At 36.0% G+C, this 19,173-nt stretch overlaps 3 protein-coding genes across 3 annotated transcripts; all 3 read left to right on the top strand.

Annotated features, from left to right (window-relative positions):
* Window positions 1-2,961: 2,961 nt before the first annotated feature.
* Window positions 2,962-4,892, top strand: LOC117927925 (fatty alcohol:caffeoyl-CoA acyltransferase). The gene has a single exon (XM_034847656.1). The coding sequence runs from the start codon at window positions 3,396-3,398 to the stop codon at window positions 4,716-4,718; it is 1,323 nt and encodes a 440-aa protein (XP_034703547.1). The 5' UTR covers window positions 2,962-3,395; the 3' UTR covers window positions 4,719-4,892.
* Window positions 4,893-12,583: 7,691 nt separating this feature from the next.
* LOC117929348 (ethylene-responsive transcription factor ABI4) lies at window positions 12,584-13,808 on the top strand. Its single transcript, XM_034849639.1, has one exon. The coding sequence runs from the start codon at window positions 12,633-12,635 to the stop codon at window positions 13,551-13,553; it is 921 nt and encodes a 306-aa protein (XP_034705530.1). The 5' UTR covers window positions 12,584-12,632; the 3' UTR covers window positions 13,554-13,808.
* Window positions 13,809-16,280: 2,472 nt separating this feature from the next.
* LOC117929195 (zinc transporter 6, chloroplastic-like) lies at window positions 16,281-18,746 on the top strand. Its single transcript, XM_034849452.1, has 2 exons — window positions 16,281-17,018; window positions 18,276-18,746. The coding sequence occupies exons 1-2, from the start codon at window positions 16,326-16,328 to the stop codon at window positions 18,591-18,593; spliced, it is 1,011 nt and encodes a 336-aa protein (XP_034705343.1). The 5' UTR covers window positions 16,281-16,325; the 3' UTR covers window positions 18,594-18,746.
* Window positions 18,747-19,173: the final 427 nt, after the last annotated feature.

The following is a 19,173-nucleotide window of genomic DNA, read 5'->3' on the forward strand; positions in this document are numbered from 1 at the left end:
GCTACTGGGTAAAGCTCTTATATACTTCATTTGATTTTATCATTAGGACATGTTGAAGGCAAATCATTTTGCAGGTCCTAACAGTAGAAGAATCATATCGGAGTCGTGACATAGTATAAGCTTTACTCAATAGCAAGTGCCTCTACAGCTTTCTGGGACTCAACCCGAAATCCCCCCTTACAGGATCTATAGAAAACTTGAATCCTTACTAAACTTGTAGAGCATTACTTCATTTTATCATTCAGATATGGCTACTTCGATTTGAGACTCCTGGATCCGGAGTAGTCATATTTATCTATTACTGCAATTCTCTTTAATGTATGTTGAGTTATAGTGTAGGAGAGGCAGCAGCAGTGTGACAACTAAGAAATCTGATCTGTCAGAGTGACCTAATTCTTTCTGTTTGTGACAATAAATTGGTTAGGATTACTAGGTATCACACATATCATGGTCACCACAGAGCCCAGGAGACAACCTTCTGGCCAAATTAATGTGCCAAAAGGGGTATGGCCACACAGTGACATTACATTATACCACACAAAATCTCACTGATGAAATTCATCTATCACAAAGATGGAGAAACTGAAGAATCGGAGAGAGGCTGAGATTTTCCCATGTTAAATATCAAAAGATGGATGAACATTTCGTATTAAAATTGCCAACACCCAGTATATTATTGGATGCCACCCAGGTGAAACCTCATTCTCCTAGATAAAATCAATCTTTTTTAAGAATATCTTATGCCTTTGTTTAGCTTTATGTGAAAAGATGTGAAGGGGTTTCATCAAGACCCAGCTGGAAAAAAGGGAGGATAGATGGAGAAAGAAGCGTGAGCATGCAGATCCATGCATATCCATCAAAAAAAGAGAGCCTAATCTCTTGTGCTCTTATCTCATCCAATGCCCATGTGTGATGTGTTTTGAGCTTTATGCCTTTTGAGGGAACTGCATCATCTCTGGTCCCATGGGGGGCCTAGTATGACCTCTGTTATACCATATGCTCACACACCCCCATTTCTACAACCTCCTCCTCCTCCTACTTCCTAATCTGCCTCCTCTCCAGACAGTACATCTCAATATATTATTAGGTCGGTGTTGGTGGTCAATATTCACACTGTGGGTGTAGGGCATCTGTACTAAATTAATGCCTCCCATGGAGACAAGATATATCACCTAAGTACCACATCTAGCCTTTACTGTTTAAGAATTTTCTCCATTAGATGATTTCCCTTTTCCCCTTTTCCCCTTTTCCCCTTTTTTTTCTTTGGGTCATTGGACTTGAGATGATAAAACAATGAACATTTTCTTCAAAATGGACCAGGCAAGCCACCTAACAGGCTTGAAATTTGAGGCAGTGAGGCAGAACTGACTGATTTTCTTAATAAACTTTTCTTGAATTGTCCTCAAGTTTAGGTTGAAGGTTGAGTAAATGTTGGGCATCTCAGACTCTGTGACTTGGAGTCGTGCAATCATCCAAACTATCTATTCTCCATCTGTGTCATTCAGTGATGAATTTTTGGTGTCTTGTAGCTCAAGTTTCAAAAGGCAAAGGACCACATACGACTCCTAAGTCGCCTCTGTGATGCCCTACATCTTTCTGTGACAGTACTGCCTACCCCATCAATATTTACATTGAAATTTCAAAAAGGTAGAGATCCTTGACCTTGCCCTACTGTGACAAAGACATGAAAACCCCATTACTAGATGCTCCTCCACAATTTCATTACTAGAGAGGGTCCATTAAAGTGTAAATAGCTCAGCATGTCATATTCTCGTGGCAGGCAAGGGTTTACTAATGGCATTAAAGCAACCTCCATGATGACAAAATGTAGAGATAACAGTCTTTCTATCAAACAAATTCCTGTAAAATAACCGAGGAGAACGTCTAATCGACTACTTGTATCTACAATGAGAGCTCAATAATCACAACATACCACATGCCACAGAAGAAAAAATAATTTAAAAGTTTTAACTGTCTTCTTTTAAGGGAGTGCAATTTGTGAGATTCCTCGACTTTGTATGAGCATCCACATGGAGTCTTGAGCAGCTTGTTTTCGCTTTTCAGGGCATGAGAAGTTAAAAAAATTATTGAAAGCACTTTTGTGTGTTTGTTCTTGTATAGAGTGAAAATAACCATCCTTTGGTGAATCATTTGAAAGTATCAAATTTTGGCCTCGAGACATGCCCCCAAGTGTAGGACAGGTCCCTTTTGGGCACCGATCAAATATTGTTTTATCTACAATATTAGCTGGGCACCCTAGGCTTTGCTTTGTGTCCAATTTTTTTAACTCAAATTACACTCCTAGAAAGCATTATTATTCCAGTCTAGGTCCCTTTCGAGTCTAAATTCTAAGAGCCCAATGGTCTGTTAAAAATCAGAATCTCTATGATCTTACAAATACTCACCAGTTATATATATATATACTGCAATCTGAAAAGCATAGTTTTTATGGTAGAGATGCTTTGATATGACCACTTTCGCGGTTCGATACACTGGGGTCCATGGCTCCGACAACCACCGCCTGCAACTCCCACTTGACGCCAACGGATCAAATTTTCACAACTTGATGGCCAAACCCACCATCATTGGGACTGAACCCAGGTGAAATAGCACAAAATTTTCCACAACCCATATCCCCATTTTTTGAAAGGAGGATGGAATTAATCCTTCGAGGGAATAGTCATTCTGGGGTTCACAAAGGGCTTATCGGAATGTAATACCCAGAAAAAAGTGACTTTCCCGGAACCAAGATTATCCCGATGGACAGACATATTTGGTCTTGGCACATGGAATTATGGCATAACCAGCTGAGCATCTTCTTAAAATACCGTCCCCATCAATGATTAGTGTGATCTGGGTCCACATTTTGTGTCTGAGAGAAAAGAAAATTCGTGAAATCCACCAGACCCCACGAAAAAATTCTCATAATCTTAGATACATTCAACCAGGTATTATATTTATATCTATATTACTATATCTATATCTATATATATACTCTAGCAATATATACTTTTGTTAGATACTGGAGACAAGAGCTGAGACAGGTATCAGCATCCATGTCTATCAAGACTCAATACAAAAACGAGGGCTTGAAGTGCAAAATGGCTGTGAGGTGATCATAGCTATCATCAGACAGAAAGCAAAGCCAAGCTGTTGTGATTTGTTTGTAATTCATTTTCTTTTACCATAAAGCGATGCCCGGAGAATCACACACAAATCTTTCACTGTAGAGAGAGAAGATACACATGGTCGCTTATTATATTAATAATCTTCTTCCTCTCTCTGCTGTGGGCTGCGTTGCGTTACCTTAAGAAAAAGGGTCGAATAGAAAAAGGGCCAGCTCTTCTCTCCGTCTCTTGCCCTTTCTTCCTATCTGAATCATCATCATCATCATCATGGAGACCAACTTTGTACGTGTCAAAGAGGCGGTTTTGGTGGCTCCTTCTGAAACCACGCCGTCTCGTGTTCTCGCTCTTTCGGCTTTGGACTCTCAGCTGTTTCTGCGGTTCTCCATTGAGTACCTTCTGGTGTATCAGTCTAGTCCTTGCTCCGACCATGGGGTGACCGCGGATCATGTCAAGGCGGCACTGGGTCGAGCCCTGGTTCCGTATTATCCGCTGGCGGGGAGGGTTAGGGTTGGGTCGAGTGGTTCGAATCTGGAAGTGTTGTGTCGAGCTCAGGGCGCGGTGTTCATTGAGGCTGTTTCGGACCTCACCGTCGCCGACTTCGAGAGGACCCCTCGGCACGTGACGCAGTGGAGGAAGCTACTGTCGCTGTACGTGGAGGATGTGCTCCGCGGCGCGCCGCCGCTGGTGGTTCAGCTGACGTGGCTAGCCGATGGCGGGGCTGCGCTAGGTGTCGGCATCAACCATTGTCTCTGCGACGGCATCGGCAGCGCCGAGTTCCTCAACGCATTCGCTGAGTTGGCCACCGGCCGCGGCGGCCTCTCTGAGTTCAAGCCCAAACCGGTGTGGGACCGCCACCTTCTCGATCCGAAACCCCTCGAACCTCCCCGCAGAGCCTCCTCATCTACTCACCCCGAGTTCAACTCAGTCCCAGACCTCTCCGGTTTCGTAACTCGCTTCTCCCAGGAACCACTCGTCCCCACCTCAATCACCTTCGACAAACGATGCCTCAATGAGCTCAAACAACTCGCCTCCTGCACGGGTCGACCCAGCGAGTCCTCATACACGTCCTTTGAAGTCCTCTCAGCTCACGTATGGAGAAGCTGGGCCAGAGCTCTGAATATGCCATCAAACCAGACCCTCAAACTCCTCTTCAGCATCAACATTCGAAACCAAGTCAAGCCAAGTCTCCCACCGGGTTACTACGGCAACGCGTTTGTACTTGGCTGCGCCCAAACCACAGTGAAGGAGATAACAGAGAAAGGCTTGGGACACATGTGTGGTTTGGTGAAGCGAGCGAAGGAGAGAGTAGGAGATGAGTACGTGAGAAGAGTGGTGGATATGGTGAGTGGCGCGTCGAGGGCGAGTCCCGACTCAGTGGGAGTGCTGATACTGTCACAATGGTCAAGGCTAGGGCTAGAGAGGGTTGACTTTGGGATGGGGATACCAGTCAATGTAGGACCCATATGCAGCGATAGATACTGTTTGATGTTGCCGGTGTCTGATCAGAGGGACGCCGTGAAGGTTATGGTGGCGGTCCCCACATCTGCCGTTGACCAATACATACATTTGATAGGGAGTCCCTACTCTTAAGATCGTTGACTTTTGCTTACTGACTTCTTTTTTATTGGTAGATTCCATTTTGATTTCAGTGAGTGGACCATATGCGTTTTGCTCTCTCTTTTAGGAATATGGTCGTCACACCCAATGTCTCCCCTCTCATAATTTCATAATTCATTAAACTGCCCAAACGGATAATTAGAGTTATTTTAAATTTTATAATAACGCAAAAATTTATTAGCTTAAGATCAATAAATAAAAAATCCCTACAAGATATAAATTATAATTACCTTGATGAAACCAACTACTTGAATTGAGTTTTTGAATTTAAACTCAATTTAAGTTGGATTTCAAGTATGACTTCAAGCAAATCCACTCAAATCCAAATATATATTATTTAGAAAAATAATATTATGTTAAATTTGGGTTAAGTACTTTGAATTAAAGATCAAATTGGGCTTATGTTCAAATCAAGTGTTGATTAATTTAAATTTAGGTAAGATTAGTGATAGAACTAGCTTAATTTGCTAAGCTCAAAATGTAATTAACATGAAGTTTGTTAGTAGTATCTTTTAGAAAATTGTAGATTTGGATTTGGAAGTTACTCACACTTTAGAAATAATGTTTCAAAGAATATTTCAACTAATTTATTATATATTTGTATATTAATATAAGATATTCAATTTCATGGTTTGAATATATATCATCCCTTAAAAGTAGGATTAGACACAACTAAATATTAAATACATCATTTGTTGACTTTGAAGCTTGCAATAAATTAAATAAATCATAATTGTGTTGGGTAGGTCATAATTCAAATGATGTATAGGTAAATGAATTATTTCATCGTTTTTATGTTAGTTAAAATGATCCAATAATATTGGAAGTTTGTTTTATAGTGATTATAAAAAATGTTTTTATCAGTTTAAACATTTGAAATTTTCATCTTTCAAATATTAAAAAAAAATTAAAAATGCTTTTTAACATAATTATTAATTGCGTCACTTACATGACACAAGCCCTTGCCAATGTGGGAAGAAAGCAACTGTACAAAGCACTCTTCTTCATATTATGGAACTAATAATTTTGGGCCGAATTTTGGTGATCCCTAGCTTTGAGTAATGGTGAGTAACAGGCTTTGGGCCAACCAGCGCCTGGGCTCGACCCAGTCTAGACTGGGCTGAGTTGGGTTCGAGATTGGAGCTTGCCTACTAGTAATAAGCCGAATCACAGATTGGAAAACGTCTGATTGAGATTGAATATTGAAGATATGGTTTATGCTTATGCCACATCGCTGATATAAAAACCAGCAAAATGTCACGATAAAAGGTCAAACGGGCGAAATTTGATATTCCTTTATTGATAAAATTGACAAATAAGAAGTTTTTTGCTAATGCATAATAGAGGGTGTATTTTTTGTAACAACTCACTCCTCGTGCATGAGTTTCACACTCAAGTAAAGGGTCAGTCTCAATGTCATTTCTAATGATACAGGCTCTTACAATTTTTAAAAATACTTACCAGTCCATTATATATGTTTTAAAAACTTTTTCTCTAATTTGATATAAAATATCATAATTTTATAATCATTGTATCAAATCAAAATTAAATAATCATTAAATTCATGTTAATAATATTAAAAAGTAATTAAATTAAGTTATTTGTTTATTGTAACGATATTACTTATTTATAATATTATGAGGATACATAAATAGATTAAGTTATTTTCTAAATGTAATCGGTTTACTTTAAAGTGATGGAGATACTTGTTAAATAAGATGACATAAACTCTTAATTAGGAATTTTGAGCTCTCAATTAGTAACCACGGTTATAATTTTTTTAAAGTATAACATCGATGACTATAATTTAAGTTTAAATTTAAAATCTTAGTTAGTAAATATAATTTTAACCATTTAAAAAAATCAAAATGATAATTATCAAGAAGTGACGTTAATTCAATAATTACTTTGAGAGGGATCTACTTTGTAATTTTTTTTTTCAATAAATTATTTTTGGTCAAAGCTCCTTGATAGTCGCGTCCTAGACTTGGTTGATTCCCCTTTTCCTTGTCTATATCTGGAGACTTTGAAGGCCCAATTGGTAAAATTGTGGGCCCAATGTTTCTCTTTCATTGATTTCATCTTATGCGGCCGAAATCAACGAGGACAAAAAGAAGGCCACTTTTGGGCCTTAAAGAATGGCTCCATAGATGACCTAGATTCTTGAAGTGTTAGGGTCTACAAGAGACTGGACCTAGCTACCATCACATAGGCCCATTGTTAAATGGTATTTAGTAGAAAGGGACAAAATGGGTTTGGTAAGGTATTTTAAAACAATTTTTAAAATAGAATTTTCAACCTATGTTTTGAGAAACAAAATTTTATTTAGAAACTCAATATTAAAATTGGTTTTCACAACTTATTTTCTATAAAGATAGTTTATACTTATATATAATATAGAAGTATCGATTTTTTTTTTTTCCATTTTAAATGATTGAATTTGAATTTTCTCTTATCTTTTAAAACTGTTTAAATATTTTTATAAAACACTAAGGTTATATTTGGTTCCCAAAAAATACTAAAGAAAAAAAAAATATTAATTTTTTTTTTTACATATTGGATTATATAATAGAAAATGACAAAGAAAATTAAAATATAATTAAAATTAGTTAAAATTTTGTATATTTTAAAATTATTTAATATTTATATAAAAAAATTAAAATAAATGAAATAAATTTAAAATAATATATATAAATAATATGTTAAATTTGAATTTATATTTTATTTTTCTTTATTTATTTATTTATTTAATTTTCTTCTTTATTTTCATTCCTTTATGTTTTCTCTCCTATTTTTTGTAAACTAAACATGGCCGCTACCTCATAAAAGAACAAGCATAAAATTTTAATAATTCTCAAAGTCCTTAATAAGCCCATACAACCTTTTTTTTCTTTTTAACCAAATATTTCAAATTTTTACAAGAATTTGAAAATAAAATTAAAAATGGGGACTCTTCCGGAGGAATTTAAAAGCAAGATCATCTAAAAGAGATGATTTTGGAATTTTGCTTTCTATTTAACTTATGTCCACCCATCAAATATTTTTGAAATATTTTCCTTATTACCTTTCTTGCTTTTAACCTCTCTATAAATTCAATGTTGAAAGTTGGAATTAGAGGCGAATAGGTAGTCCTTTGTTAATTTGCTCAAAGATTATAAATTTTTATTTTTGAAGAATTTTTTGATTAAATTAATAATTACTAACTAGTTCAAGAATTCAAAAAGCATAAGCATATAAATAATATACGTAGAAAATCACCTATTAAGATTCTCGGGACTTCTTTGTAGATGAAAAAGATATGGTGTCAAAGATTTTAAAATTATAATCTAATAATTATAAAGAAATACATACACAAAATTACTTGGTGGTTACTACTCATTGAGTCCTACATCTAATGGTGATTTCTTTGAAAATGTCTCAACCCCTTAAAGGAATGTGATTCTCTCTCTCTCACACACACACACACACACCTTCAAAGGATGCTATTCTTTATCTCTAAAAATCATTTTTTTAATAAAAATTAAATGTCCCAAATTTTAATTTTCTAAAGTCCATTTTAAGTCATTTATAAAAGTCATTACCCTTTCCGTCCGTGACTCTATATTTATTTATACTATCTCTAATCGATTCTATATATATATATAAACATAAAGTCGTAAAACAGATTGTCAACCCAATCTTATTATACTAATACACTAACAAATTCACTCATAGTTTGTTCAATTTCATTCACATTTTTCTTTTCTTCGCTTAAGACTATAAGCATGTATCTCCTTCACTGGAATCTGTTTGGAAAAAGCTGATCAGAGAATCATTTTAGAGAATAGAAAGACAGCAGCACTGCACTGGCCAGTTTGATTGGTTTGGATCAATCAATATTATCCCGTCCAATTCGTTTATGTAGCTCACCTAGTATTTAACATTATCCTCCATCTTATAATCATAATCAACTAGTCTTTATTAATCCATATACAAGGAAGAATTCAAACACATCTACAAAAGATGTTACAAAACAAATTTTAAAATAGTGTAAAGTATAATAAAGAAGTTGTGGCCATGAATGGAACAGCTCCCCACCAACCTTACAGCACCTCCACCCACCAAATGCTTAATATTCCACACTCCCACAACAAAAGAACAATAAAAAGTTGGCAAAACTGAGAATCAAATACATCACAAGACTTCAGCGCAGAGGGAGAAAGGAAGAGAGAGAGAGGGTCCAACTGGGTTTGGCTTTTGTTTAGTAGGTTTGAGAGTTCCAAGGCAGTGGGTGTGGGTGGCCACCACATGTGGCTCTTACTTGCACAATTCTTATAAAGCCACGTCTTCAAATTCATGCATTTCTCTAAGTCTCTTTAGGTTGCTTGAATTCAGCCTTAAACAGTAGGCAGCAGCAGCTGCTGAGGCAATGTGCTTGACACCTATTACACCATCATCATTCTGCTCTTCTCCCCTCACCCGTTCGACCAATTATCGACCAATGCCCTTTCACCAGGTCACGTGAGCCTCGACTCACCTTCAGACTCTTCAGACTCTGCCCTTATGTGCCCTTCTGGGGCCTTGACACATAGCATATACATCCCCTAGTGCATCACTGTTGGGCAGATAAAGTTTCCAACTTTAAAACTCGTATAAAGTCATGGGCCATTCTCATTTATAATTAATCATTTCTTTTCACATTATAAAAGTAGCTAGGTTTTTATTTTCATGATTCTCATGTATTAATAAGTAATTTAAAATTAATAACAATTATAATAATAATAATAAATAATAATAATAATAATGAATAATGAATAATAAATGAATTTTCTATTTCCATTTCTTATTTCAAAGTAATTTATTAAAAAAAATCATATATAACAATCCCAGTAAATTTTACTTAAATATAACAAGTTTTTCAAAAAAATCGTATATTTTTAGATAAAAAGAAAAAAAAACAAAGAAATTTTGAGAAAATATGAAACAATAATTTATTAAATTTAAACTAATTTTCACTGTTTATTATTTTATTTATTTATATATATTTTTTATCCAAGAGTGAACAACCAATTTGGAAGGGTAGGAACTAAGCAAAAACTAGAAGTATGTGCAAGCATCAATGAAGGTTTTAAAGGAAGAGAGATGTGACCCCACTTGTCTGAGATGCCATAGAGATGATGTTAGAGACAACAACACAGCTTACATTAATGGCCAAGAAGTGTTATTTCACATGCAAAAGTCGGTCAAAATTTGTAGGCCTCAGCTCTGTGCTGCCACTCGTGAAATGGCATCTCTCTTCAAGGAAAAGATGCAAACCTTGGAAATTATCATAAAAGTCAAATTGGTTTTGTCCAAGAAGATGGCCCCGAATTAAGCACTGCATTGTTATTGGTCATATTTTGTTTCATTTTCTGGCTAGAGTTAATCCTTCAAATCAACCTGTCATGCAATGATCCTGGCTTTGATCATATTAATTGGCGTCTAAGGGGGATTTTGACTAATCAGTTTTTGACATCCCTCTCCGAACTTCCAAGACTTCGATCCTTTTCCAACATGTCACTTCCGTGACTACAACTCATGATCCCAACTTTAATATTAATTCTTAGATAAATTTTAATTATTTCATTTGAAAACATATTGAAATACAATAACAATAGGAAGTCTTTTATAATATTCAATTACCATCATTAATCGAATGACTCGTATTTAGATTTAAGAGCGATATCATTCCATCCCAATAAATCTAATAATTTAAAATAAGTTAATTTTGTTAAAGGTTCCACACCTTGTGTCTATTCTATTTTAACTATCCCACGATCATAGATTTAAATGTATAGTACAAATTATCACTTATAAATATTAAAAAATTTCTTTTATGATAACATTCTAAATTTAATAAATTAGTTTTTTTTTTCCTTGTATATAAATGAACAAAAAATTCATAAAGAATACATCAAGAAAATTATTATATATATTTGAGTATGAAACAACAGTGTTGATGCAATGCATGTAAAAAGGAAAAAAAGCTCCCTATAAATTATTCTCGTAGAATATGCATGGCTCATGATTTGGAAGGCTTGCATTATAAAACCACAAGAAAATTCCGTTTACAGTGACCGAATTTAGATCTAAACTTTTCCACTATTATCGAAAAAATGTGTTAATTAAAGAAAAACAAATAAAGTTTTATTAAAAAAAAGCCTCACAAGCTTTTGATATGAAGAGAGAAGTTGCACTCAAAATGCTTGAAGTGAACTGCATGTATGAAACGGATCGATCCATGAATTCGAAGACTGCCAAGCTTCTAATTATGACGGTGAAGAAACGAATAATTTCCGGGAATCCACAAAAAAAGTAGATGAAAGCTTGCTGATTTCCAAAAAGGATCAATCTGCAAAGCCTAAAAGGAGAAATTCTAGCCCCACCATCACACGCTACCTTCTTCCTTTTCCCAGGAGTCAGCACGATGAGATCTACGCATACCCTCCGACACATCTCAACGAATACTTTCATTGATTTAATGCCACCCCAGATGGGTTAAAACTAATTATTTAGAACTGGGATATGTATATATAGTTTGCTCTGTAAAACTTAGGAGTAGCTTTTCCACTGTAACAATCTAATCATTAATTAGGATTACAAAACCTTGAAAATTATCTTATTAAAACTTAGGGATATGTCATAAAAAACTTGCTGCCCATGACAATAGTACAAATTAATCTCATCATTACCATGACAAATGGGTTTTTTTTTTTTTTTTTGATGATTTGGGTTCAATGTAAATAAATGGTTTAATTTTCTCAAATTAATTTCTTGTTTAAGTTTATTAACTAGTTAAACTGGCTGCTTTGCTGCAAAAATTCAATTGAAGAGAAAAAGGGTGATATATATTAGACGATGGTGGCTGCATGCATTGGATTTAAATTCAAAATCTTTAATGCCTTCAGACCACGCATGACCATAGCCAATTAGCCATTAACTCTCACACCAAGTTACTAGGCTAAATGATGATTATGATGAGTAAGCAACACCCCCATAGACTACAGTCTTACCTTATTGACCAAGCAAGTTCTTTGAGAAGTAACAATCCAAAAGGTAGTACTACTGGAATTGTAATGAAATGAAAAGCAAAAACATAGCAGCAAAACAAGGGGCTGGGTTAGCCGACAGACAGAAGAAGTACCTTGGTTTGCTGCCATGGTTTTACAGCAACTATTATATAGACATATAATAATATTAATTGAAGATCATGGAAAAGTTCCAAACCTCCTTTGGACAATTTTCAGAAGAAAGAAATGGTGAAATGATTTTTTTGGGTGAGTAGAGGGATATGACTAAAGTCAATAGAGCTATTATGAGTACACAAAATAATTCATTAGAGTTGAGTATAGTCAATCTTTACAGCCTAGTAATCCCATTATCATGGGAAGTCAATGGCCCAACAGAGGGGTTAGAAGATGATATAACAGTATTTTTCTTTATAAAGAAGAGTTTCTAAGTATTAAATTTGTTTAATGAATAAATATTATGCTAGAAAAGGCAAAATGGTGATTTAATATTCATTTTGTAGAAATTTCCAAATGGAGAACCTCCAAAAATCTGACCTAAAATGGAAAAACCCATAAAAGGAATATATACAACCCCCCTGCCCAATGTGCACGAGTTCGGTCTGTTTCTTCAGAGAGCAGCAATCTCTCTCTCTCCTCTCTCTCTCTCTCTCTCTCTTTGAATATATATATATATAAGAAAAAGGTTTTATATAAACGACCACCGCCCTCATCCACCATTTACAGAGATGAGATTCAAATCAGGCTACAGAGTCGTGTATTTCGACTGATCGAGAACACAGAACGAGGTAGACTCTCCATCTTTACTTAGTTTTGTTTTAAGCTTTAAAGCGTAGAGGTTATGGACTGTGAAGACCAAGACACCAAGCCCATTACCACCACCACCACTTCTAACGAGACTAATAGCAGCAACAGTTCTTCCGCAACCGCCGGCGCCACCAGTTGCGGTGGTGATAACGGCAGCAACGGGAATAGTAGGAAGTGTAAGGGCAAAGGAGGGCCTGATAACAGTAAGTTCAAGTACAGAGGTGTGAGACAGCGGAGTTGGGGGAAGTGGGTGGCGGAGATCCGGGAGCCTCGCAAGCGCACGCGTAAATGGCTCGGCACCTTCGCCACCGCTGAGGACGCTGCTCGAGCCTACGACCGTGCAGCCATCATTCTCTACGGCAGCAGAGCTCAGCTCAACCTCCAACCGTCCGTCTCCTCCGCCTCGTCCTCCAGCCGCGGAAGCTCGTCGTCGTCGAGCGGCACTCAAACCCTCCGCCCATTGCTCCCTCGTCCATCTGGGTTCGGCCTCACTTTCTCTTCTCCCTCTGCCACCCCGCATACGGCGGGGGGATACGTGCCGTACGGGTTCAGCCACGGTATGGATTCGTCCGTACTATGTGGAAACGTGGTGCAGAGTCAACAGCAACTGGTGCAACAGCAGCATCAGCTGCTATATCCACCGTCTGATATGAATGTTGCTGCTGATCCCATCACGACAGCAACAATAACAACTTATCCAAACCCTAATCATCATCATCACCACCACCACCATCCTCCTTATCAGCAAAATTGTTTGTACGATGAAATCAACTCATTGGTGGGCTCAGTTGGACCGAGTTTGTCTCTCTCTTCTCAACCTGGGGTTGCACCGGCGCAGCCGGATCAGGCTCTCTCCGTCGGCCTTGGATCTCCGTCTCTGTGGCCGTTGAACGACGAGGATGAGTATCCACCTTCATGTATCTGGGACTATGGAGATCCCTTCTTTGATTTCTGAGAGTTTCTGAAACCGAGCATTTTTCTTTTGAATAACAAGCGAACCTGTTCCACTGTTCCACTGGCTTGCATGCAAGCTCTCAAGCTTTTCTGCTCTTTATTGATTATCTTCATAATCTAGTATTAGTCTTTTTCATAGTATGAATGGAGGCAGTATAGTACTAGATTGTTGAAATTTGAAGGATGGAGGGGACAAGGCAACAAGGGACTGCACCAATGATTCAAGGCTCGTTCATGCATACTGCTTTTCTGATTAATTTTGGGCAAGAGATGATTATCTTATACAGTTAGATGTCTTGCTTTTGATATTGTCTTCTTAAGGTTGGAAGAGAGCTCTCGAGGTACGATTTCCTACTTCTGCTCTCCTCTCATGCAGTAATGGAGATTTTATGTCTTTTATTGGAAACTGCAGTTTACTGTATTAGGGTTTTGGTTGTTATTACTTATTATATATGTAGTTTGGGATGTAAGAAAGCAAGCTATTGAATTAATTTGAGGGGAAAAAGTACCCTTTTCTCTTTAATGGAAAAAAAGCTAGCCTCTTTTTTTTTTTTTTTTTACTTCAATATAGTAGAAAATAGAAGGTATCATGTAATTTGGGCATTTCGATTATCTAGCTTTGATTTCACAGTTCAGAACTTGATAATGAGGGCAGTCCGGCCGGTCACATCGATGAATTGCCCTACTTGTGAATCTAGTTTATGTGTTAAATACTTGCGGGGGCACAGATTCATGATTGTGCATAAGTTCAGCTAGTGTCATACTTTGATTTCAAAGAATGGATTTCTCATCTGGGGAAATCAATTCATGGCTCAAACAAGGGGGCTTTTGAAAGCCTGGCAGCAAAGTGAGATCAATGCATTCTCTATTTGAAATTATCATTTAAAATGAGTCTTCTTGATGCAACATGACAGAACAGTACTTGTTTGTAATGTGTTCTATTATCTATCAATATAGTAATGACTTGAAGTAATATTGACTTTGTGATTTCATTTTTCAAGTTATTGGCTCCTTTGGTTTGTCTCAAATGAAAGATGAATAAAAAGAAATTTAGTGAAGACTGGTATCCATTATACTATAGTAGAATGCTTGTGGAGACTAATTGAAAGAAATTTAATGCCTTCATTGACTTAGTACTACATTCCATTTTGATGACTTGTGCTTGATTTTCAGGTGTATTAATCGATTATTATGGTAATGTATGCTATCTGATATCCTGTATGACACAACCTCTTAGATTAGAAAATGACTTTGGAAATTGCCATTATGAAATTTGAACTATTGTTCTTCATTCTCAAATCCTCTTATGAAGATATTCCTCTATCTACTAAGGCATTTACTAACAGTGTTATGCTATCTGATATCTGTCTAGTTGAGGCATTTAATGTAGGTAAATGAAGGTTAGCCATAGGTCAAGCTAGTTTTTCAAATGATCAAATCGAGACTGATTTGCAATTCTACATAAAATGCTGCAGGCAGCAAATTACCTCAATAATTAGAAAGATGATCAATGAAGAGTGTCTACTTTAAGGTGATTAGCCATTGCAAAACATACATTTAACTCTTGTTGTTCATAGTGTTAATTAAGAATTTAAGATGCAGTTAACATGCATGTTTTTAATGATAATTTTTCTAGGCCAATTTGAAGTTTCCTAGCACATTATGCATGATACTGCTTTCAGAGTGTTTGATGCATATTACGTATTGCATTTTCTTATTGAATTCTGCTGTGACTTTACGTAAATTTTAGTGTGTCTATATATATAAGGCTAGTGTAATAAAAATTAAGATTTCCCCTTCTATCTGATTGAAATGGGATAGGAAAACTTAGGTAAAGTCTCAAGGTTTAATTCCTCTCTTTACTTATAGCAAGTGCTTTTCAGCGATAAGGTGGGAATTCTGGTTAGTCCTTAGTCCCTTTTTTGTACGTTCGAACAAGTTATTTGCAAAAAGAGATGAAAAGACTACAAGAACTTTCACAATGGTGTATGGTTCCATGGGGGACCATTTCATCTGCAATATTACCTATGGATCTTGCTTTCTAGGGGCACAGTCTTTGGGCTTCGATTCCAAGTACGTACACCTTCCATTTGGGAAAAGAATTGATAATTTGAAGTTGCATGTTGTCTTGGAGATCCTAGCCAGGAAAACAAAATTGAGAGAATGAAGTTATTCCATTGTGGAAATCTATAGAAATTCTAATATAATGTTTAGGCATATCCTTTTTGTGTTTCACTGTAGGTTGATGGTTTATGAGAACATGGTATAGAGATTGACTCACCCCTCTGAGCACATCAAATTAAGTTTTTGTTTGATTTTTGATGCATATCTTTATCGGAAAACTGAGAAAAAAAAATTATATAGACTCTCACGGTGTCAAAGAACATGTACATTTACTCGGCATATCTAATGAGTCAGCGACTCGTGCCATGGCTGAGTTCAAGACCCCTTTGTTCCATGTTCCATGTTCCATGTCCCTCTGTATATGTAACCTTCTTCTCACCTGGTATGGTGAACCCCACACTCTTTTATGATTCACAGGCCATTCATTCCTCTTAGCAGTACTGTGCACTGAAGACAACATTAATTGGAAAGGCTGAAGAAAGTAAAGGGTGATAATTAATAGTTATTAAATAATAAGCTCTTGTAGAGTCTGTTACATCAATAAATATTGAGTAGAACTGAGGGAAATGAGCCACTCCTCTCAATCACCCTCCGTCTAGTTTTTCTCTATTTCTCTTCTTCTAGATCTTGGCCAAGTTAATTTTCATCAATGGCTTGTGTGCCAAGGACCACTGCACCATCATGGTCATGCCAAGACAGTGAAGCCTCTGCAGAGCTCAAGCTCATAGTGATGGCTGTAATGCTTGGAACCAGCATTGTGAGCATCTCTTCACCTTTGATTTTCTCTCATTTCATTCACTGGAAGCCCATTCACAGTAAACTTCTTCTAGCTATCAAATGCTTGGCAGCTGGTGTAATTCTCTCTATTTCACTTGTCCATGTCCTTCCTCGTTCATTTGATTCCCTCTCCGACTGCCAAGTCGTGTCCCTCCGTCCATGGAAGGACTTACCCTTCTCGGGTATTGTTCCAATCATCGGAGCAGTCACGGCTTTGCTGGTGGATATCATGCAGAGTTGTTATGGGAATGATAAGAGCAGTCACTATGCGCCCGTGAAGACACACGAGGATTCTTCTGATTCTTCTTCTGCTGGGAAGAAAACTGTGACTACTCAATTTGAAATGGGGATAATGGGGTGGCATGATCGGCAAGCGGAGGAGATGGCGAAACTGAAGCAGAGGCTGGTTGCTCAAGTTTTGGAGATTGGGGTAGTGTTTTACCCGGTGATTATAGGGCTGATGACGGGAGTTTCTCACAACCTTTGCACCGTAAAAGCTCTGGTTGCTGCCCTGGTGCTTCACCATTTCTTTGAAGGAATAGAGCTAGGTGGCTGCATGGCACAGGTGACACAAATCATTCTACTCTTTAATTTACCTAAACTACGTACAAGTTCACAACTTAAAATTTCACACATTACTATTTAGGCTTTAGAGATACTCCATTACCTAATGGTTTAAGGTTTGGTCAGATTAACATAGCTCGATTTGATGTTAGAGCCTAGGTTGTCTTGATATGCCGTTACATCTATTAAAAAACTTCGGAAAGCTAAGCCACGCCACCATACCACTAACCTTGAAACCCATTTGTCTCCCTATTGTGGGTTGAGGTGGGATAGTGGAAACATGAATCATAACCTAGACAGGCCATCTTTTTCTAGGGTTATTAGATCATAGGGATGAAATATTCCATTATTGTAGATATAAGGCATTGTTTGATACCTGCTATTCTAGAAAAAAAATAAAAAAAAGTATTTGGCCATCTAAAAGTAAAAAAACAGTTTTTAATTCTTGAAAATAGAAAACATTATTTTTTTTAATAATATTTTGTAATTATTTTTACTTATTTTTTAAAGACTATTTTAAAAAACAATTATAAAAAATGACTAAAGATAAAATATTATATGTAAAAGTTATTTTTAAAATACATTTAAAAATATAGGTAATATATTAAAAACAAGTTCTAAATAAAATTTTATTTTATAAAACATTATAAGCGTTATTTTTCAAAATTTGTTTTTAGAACTATTTTTAAGATCACTTTTCAAACATTGTCCAACCTTCTATATTTTTCAACCTAAAAAATATCAATTTTATCAAAAATACCCTTATTTTTTACCCTAAAAATAATTTTTTTTCTTTCAAAACTTACATCTAAATAATTAAAATGTTAAAAGACCTCAGAAAAAAAAAAAAAAAATTTAAATCAAACATGAAAAAGGTTAAATTTATAAATTGGAGATTATTTTATCTTGTTAATCAATTAATCCTATTTTCTAACCCCAAAAAGGTTTTTTAGGCCATGGGTTGAAACGCCCAACCGCCATTCAACCAAACCCTTGATGTTGGTGTACTTGCTGATCAAAAAGCATTACACATTACACCTCAGCACCGCGTGTCTAAATGTTCTCAATAAATTTCATTTAATTAATCTGAATTCTGACCTCAGAAGGGTAATTATATAGTGGCCTGATTCAAAATTATGCCCAAAAGATTTAATACAAGTATTTATAATTATGCAAGTTTAGAGTTTAGAGTTTAGACTTTAAAACCCGAGATTGAAGAGTCTTATAAACAGTGTGATTGTGGTGGTGATAATAACAGGCAGGCTTGAACTTCGGAACAACAGCATATATGTGCATCGTGTTTTCAGTTGCTGCACCAATTGGGATGGTTTTGGGCATGATATTATATACAGCCACTGGTTTTGAGCCCAAAAGCGCCAATGCCTTGATCATGGAAGGGATAGCGGGGTCTCTAGCGTCTGGCATACTGCTATACATGGCGTTTGTCAAATTTACAGCGGTTGAATTCTTCTACAGCAAGGTGATGATGGGGTCTAGGCCATGGATGAAGAAGCTGTGCTTCTTTCTTTTTGTTGTTGGGTGTGCTTCTATCACATTTCTCATCATCTGGGTCTGACTAATGTTTTGTGCTTTGGGGAACAAAATCATCAGTGCCCTCTGAATAATTTCAAGCATTGTGAATCTGTGTTTCTTCAAATGGCACTTTATATTTTGACTTTTTAGCTTTAATTGTATCTTTTTAATGCCATTTCAGATGTTGAAAACTAAAGAAGAGAAAGCCTTTGAAGGATTTCTTCAGATATGCAAATTTTTCTTTAAGGACCCGTGACTCATATTTGAATTTTAAAGTTATAAATAGAAAAGAAAAATATAAGAAAATATATTTAAAAATAATAAATTATTTTTATATATATTTTAAAATTTATTTTATTTTTTTATATATAAAATTAAATAATTTTAAAATATGTAAATTTTTAATTATTATATTTGATTTTCTTTTGTTATTATTTATAAATTTTAAATTTACTTTTTTATCCTTTTCCTTCTATTTTCTTTTCTCATGATTTCTCCCTCAAATTTTTGGAAATCAAATAATTTATTTTTCCTGGTTCAAATGGACCGTAATAATCGAATTTTTTTCCGGAAAAATAGGAAGGAGACAACAGGAGGCGATTTTCCAGGATCAGATGGGCACG

This window comes from Vitis riparia, chromosome 13 (assembly GCF_004353265.1).
Source record: "Vitis riparia cultivar Riparia Gloire de Montpellier isolate 1030 chromosome 13, EGFV_Vit.rip_1.0, whole genome shotgun sequence".
In the NCBI taxonomy this organism is placed as follows: domain Eukaryota; kingdom Viridiplantae; phylum Streptophyta; class Magnoliopsida; order Vitales; family Vitaceae; genus Vitis; species Vitis riparia.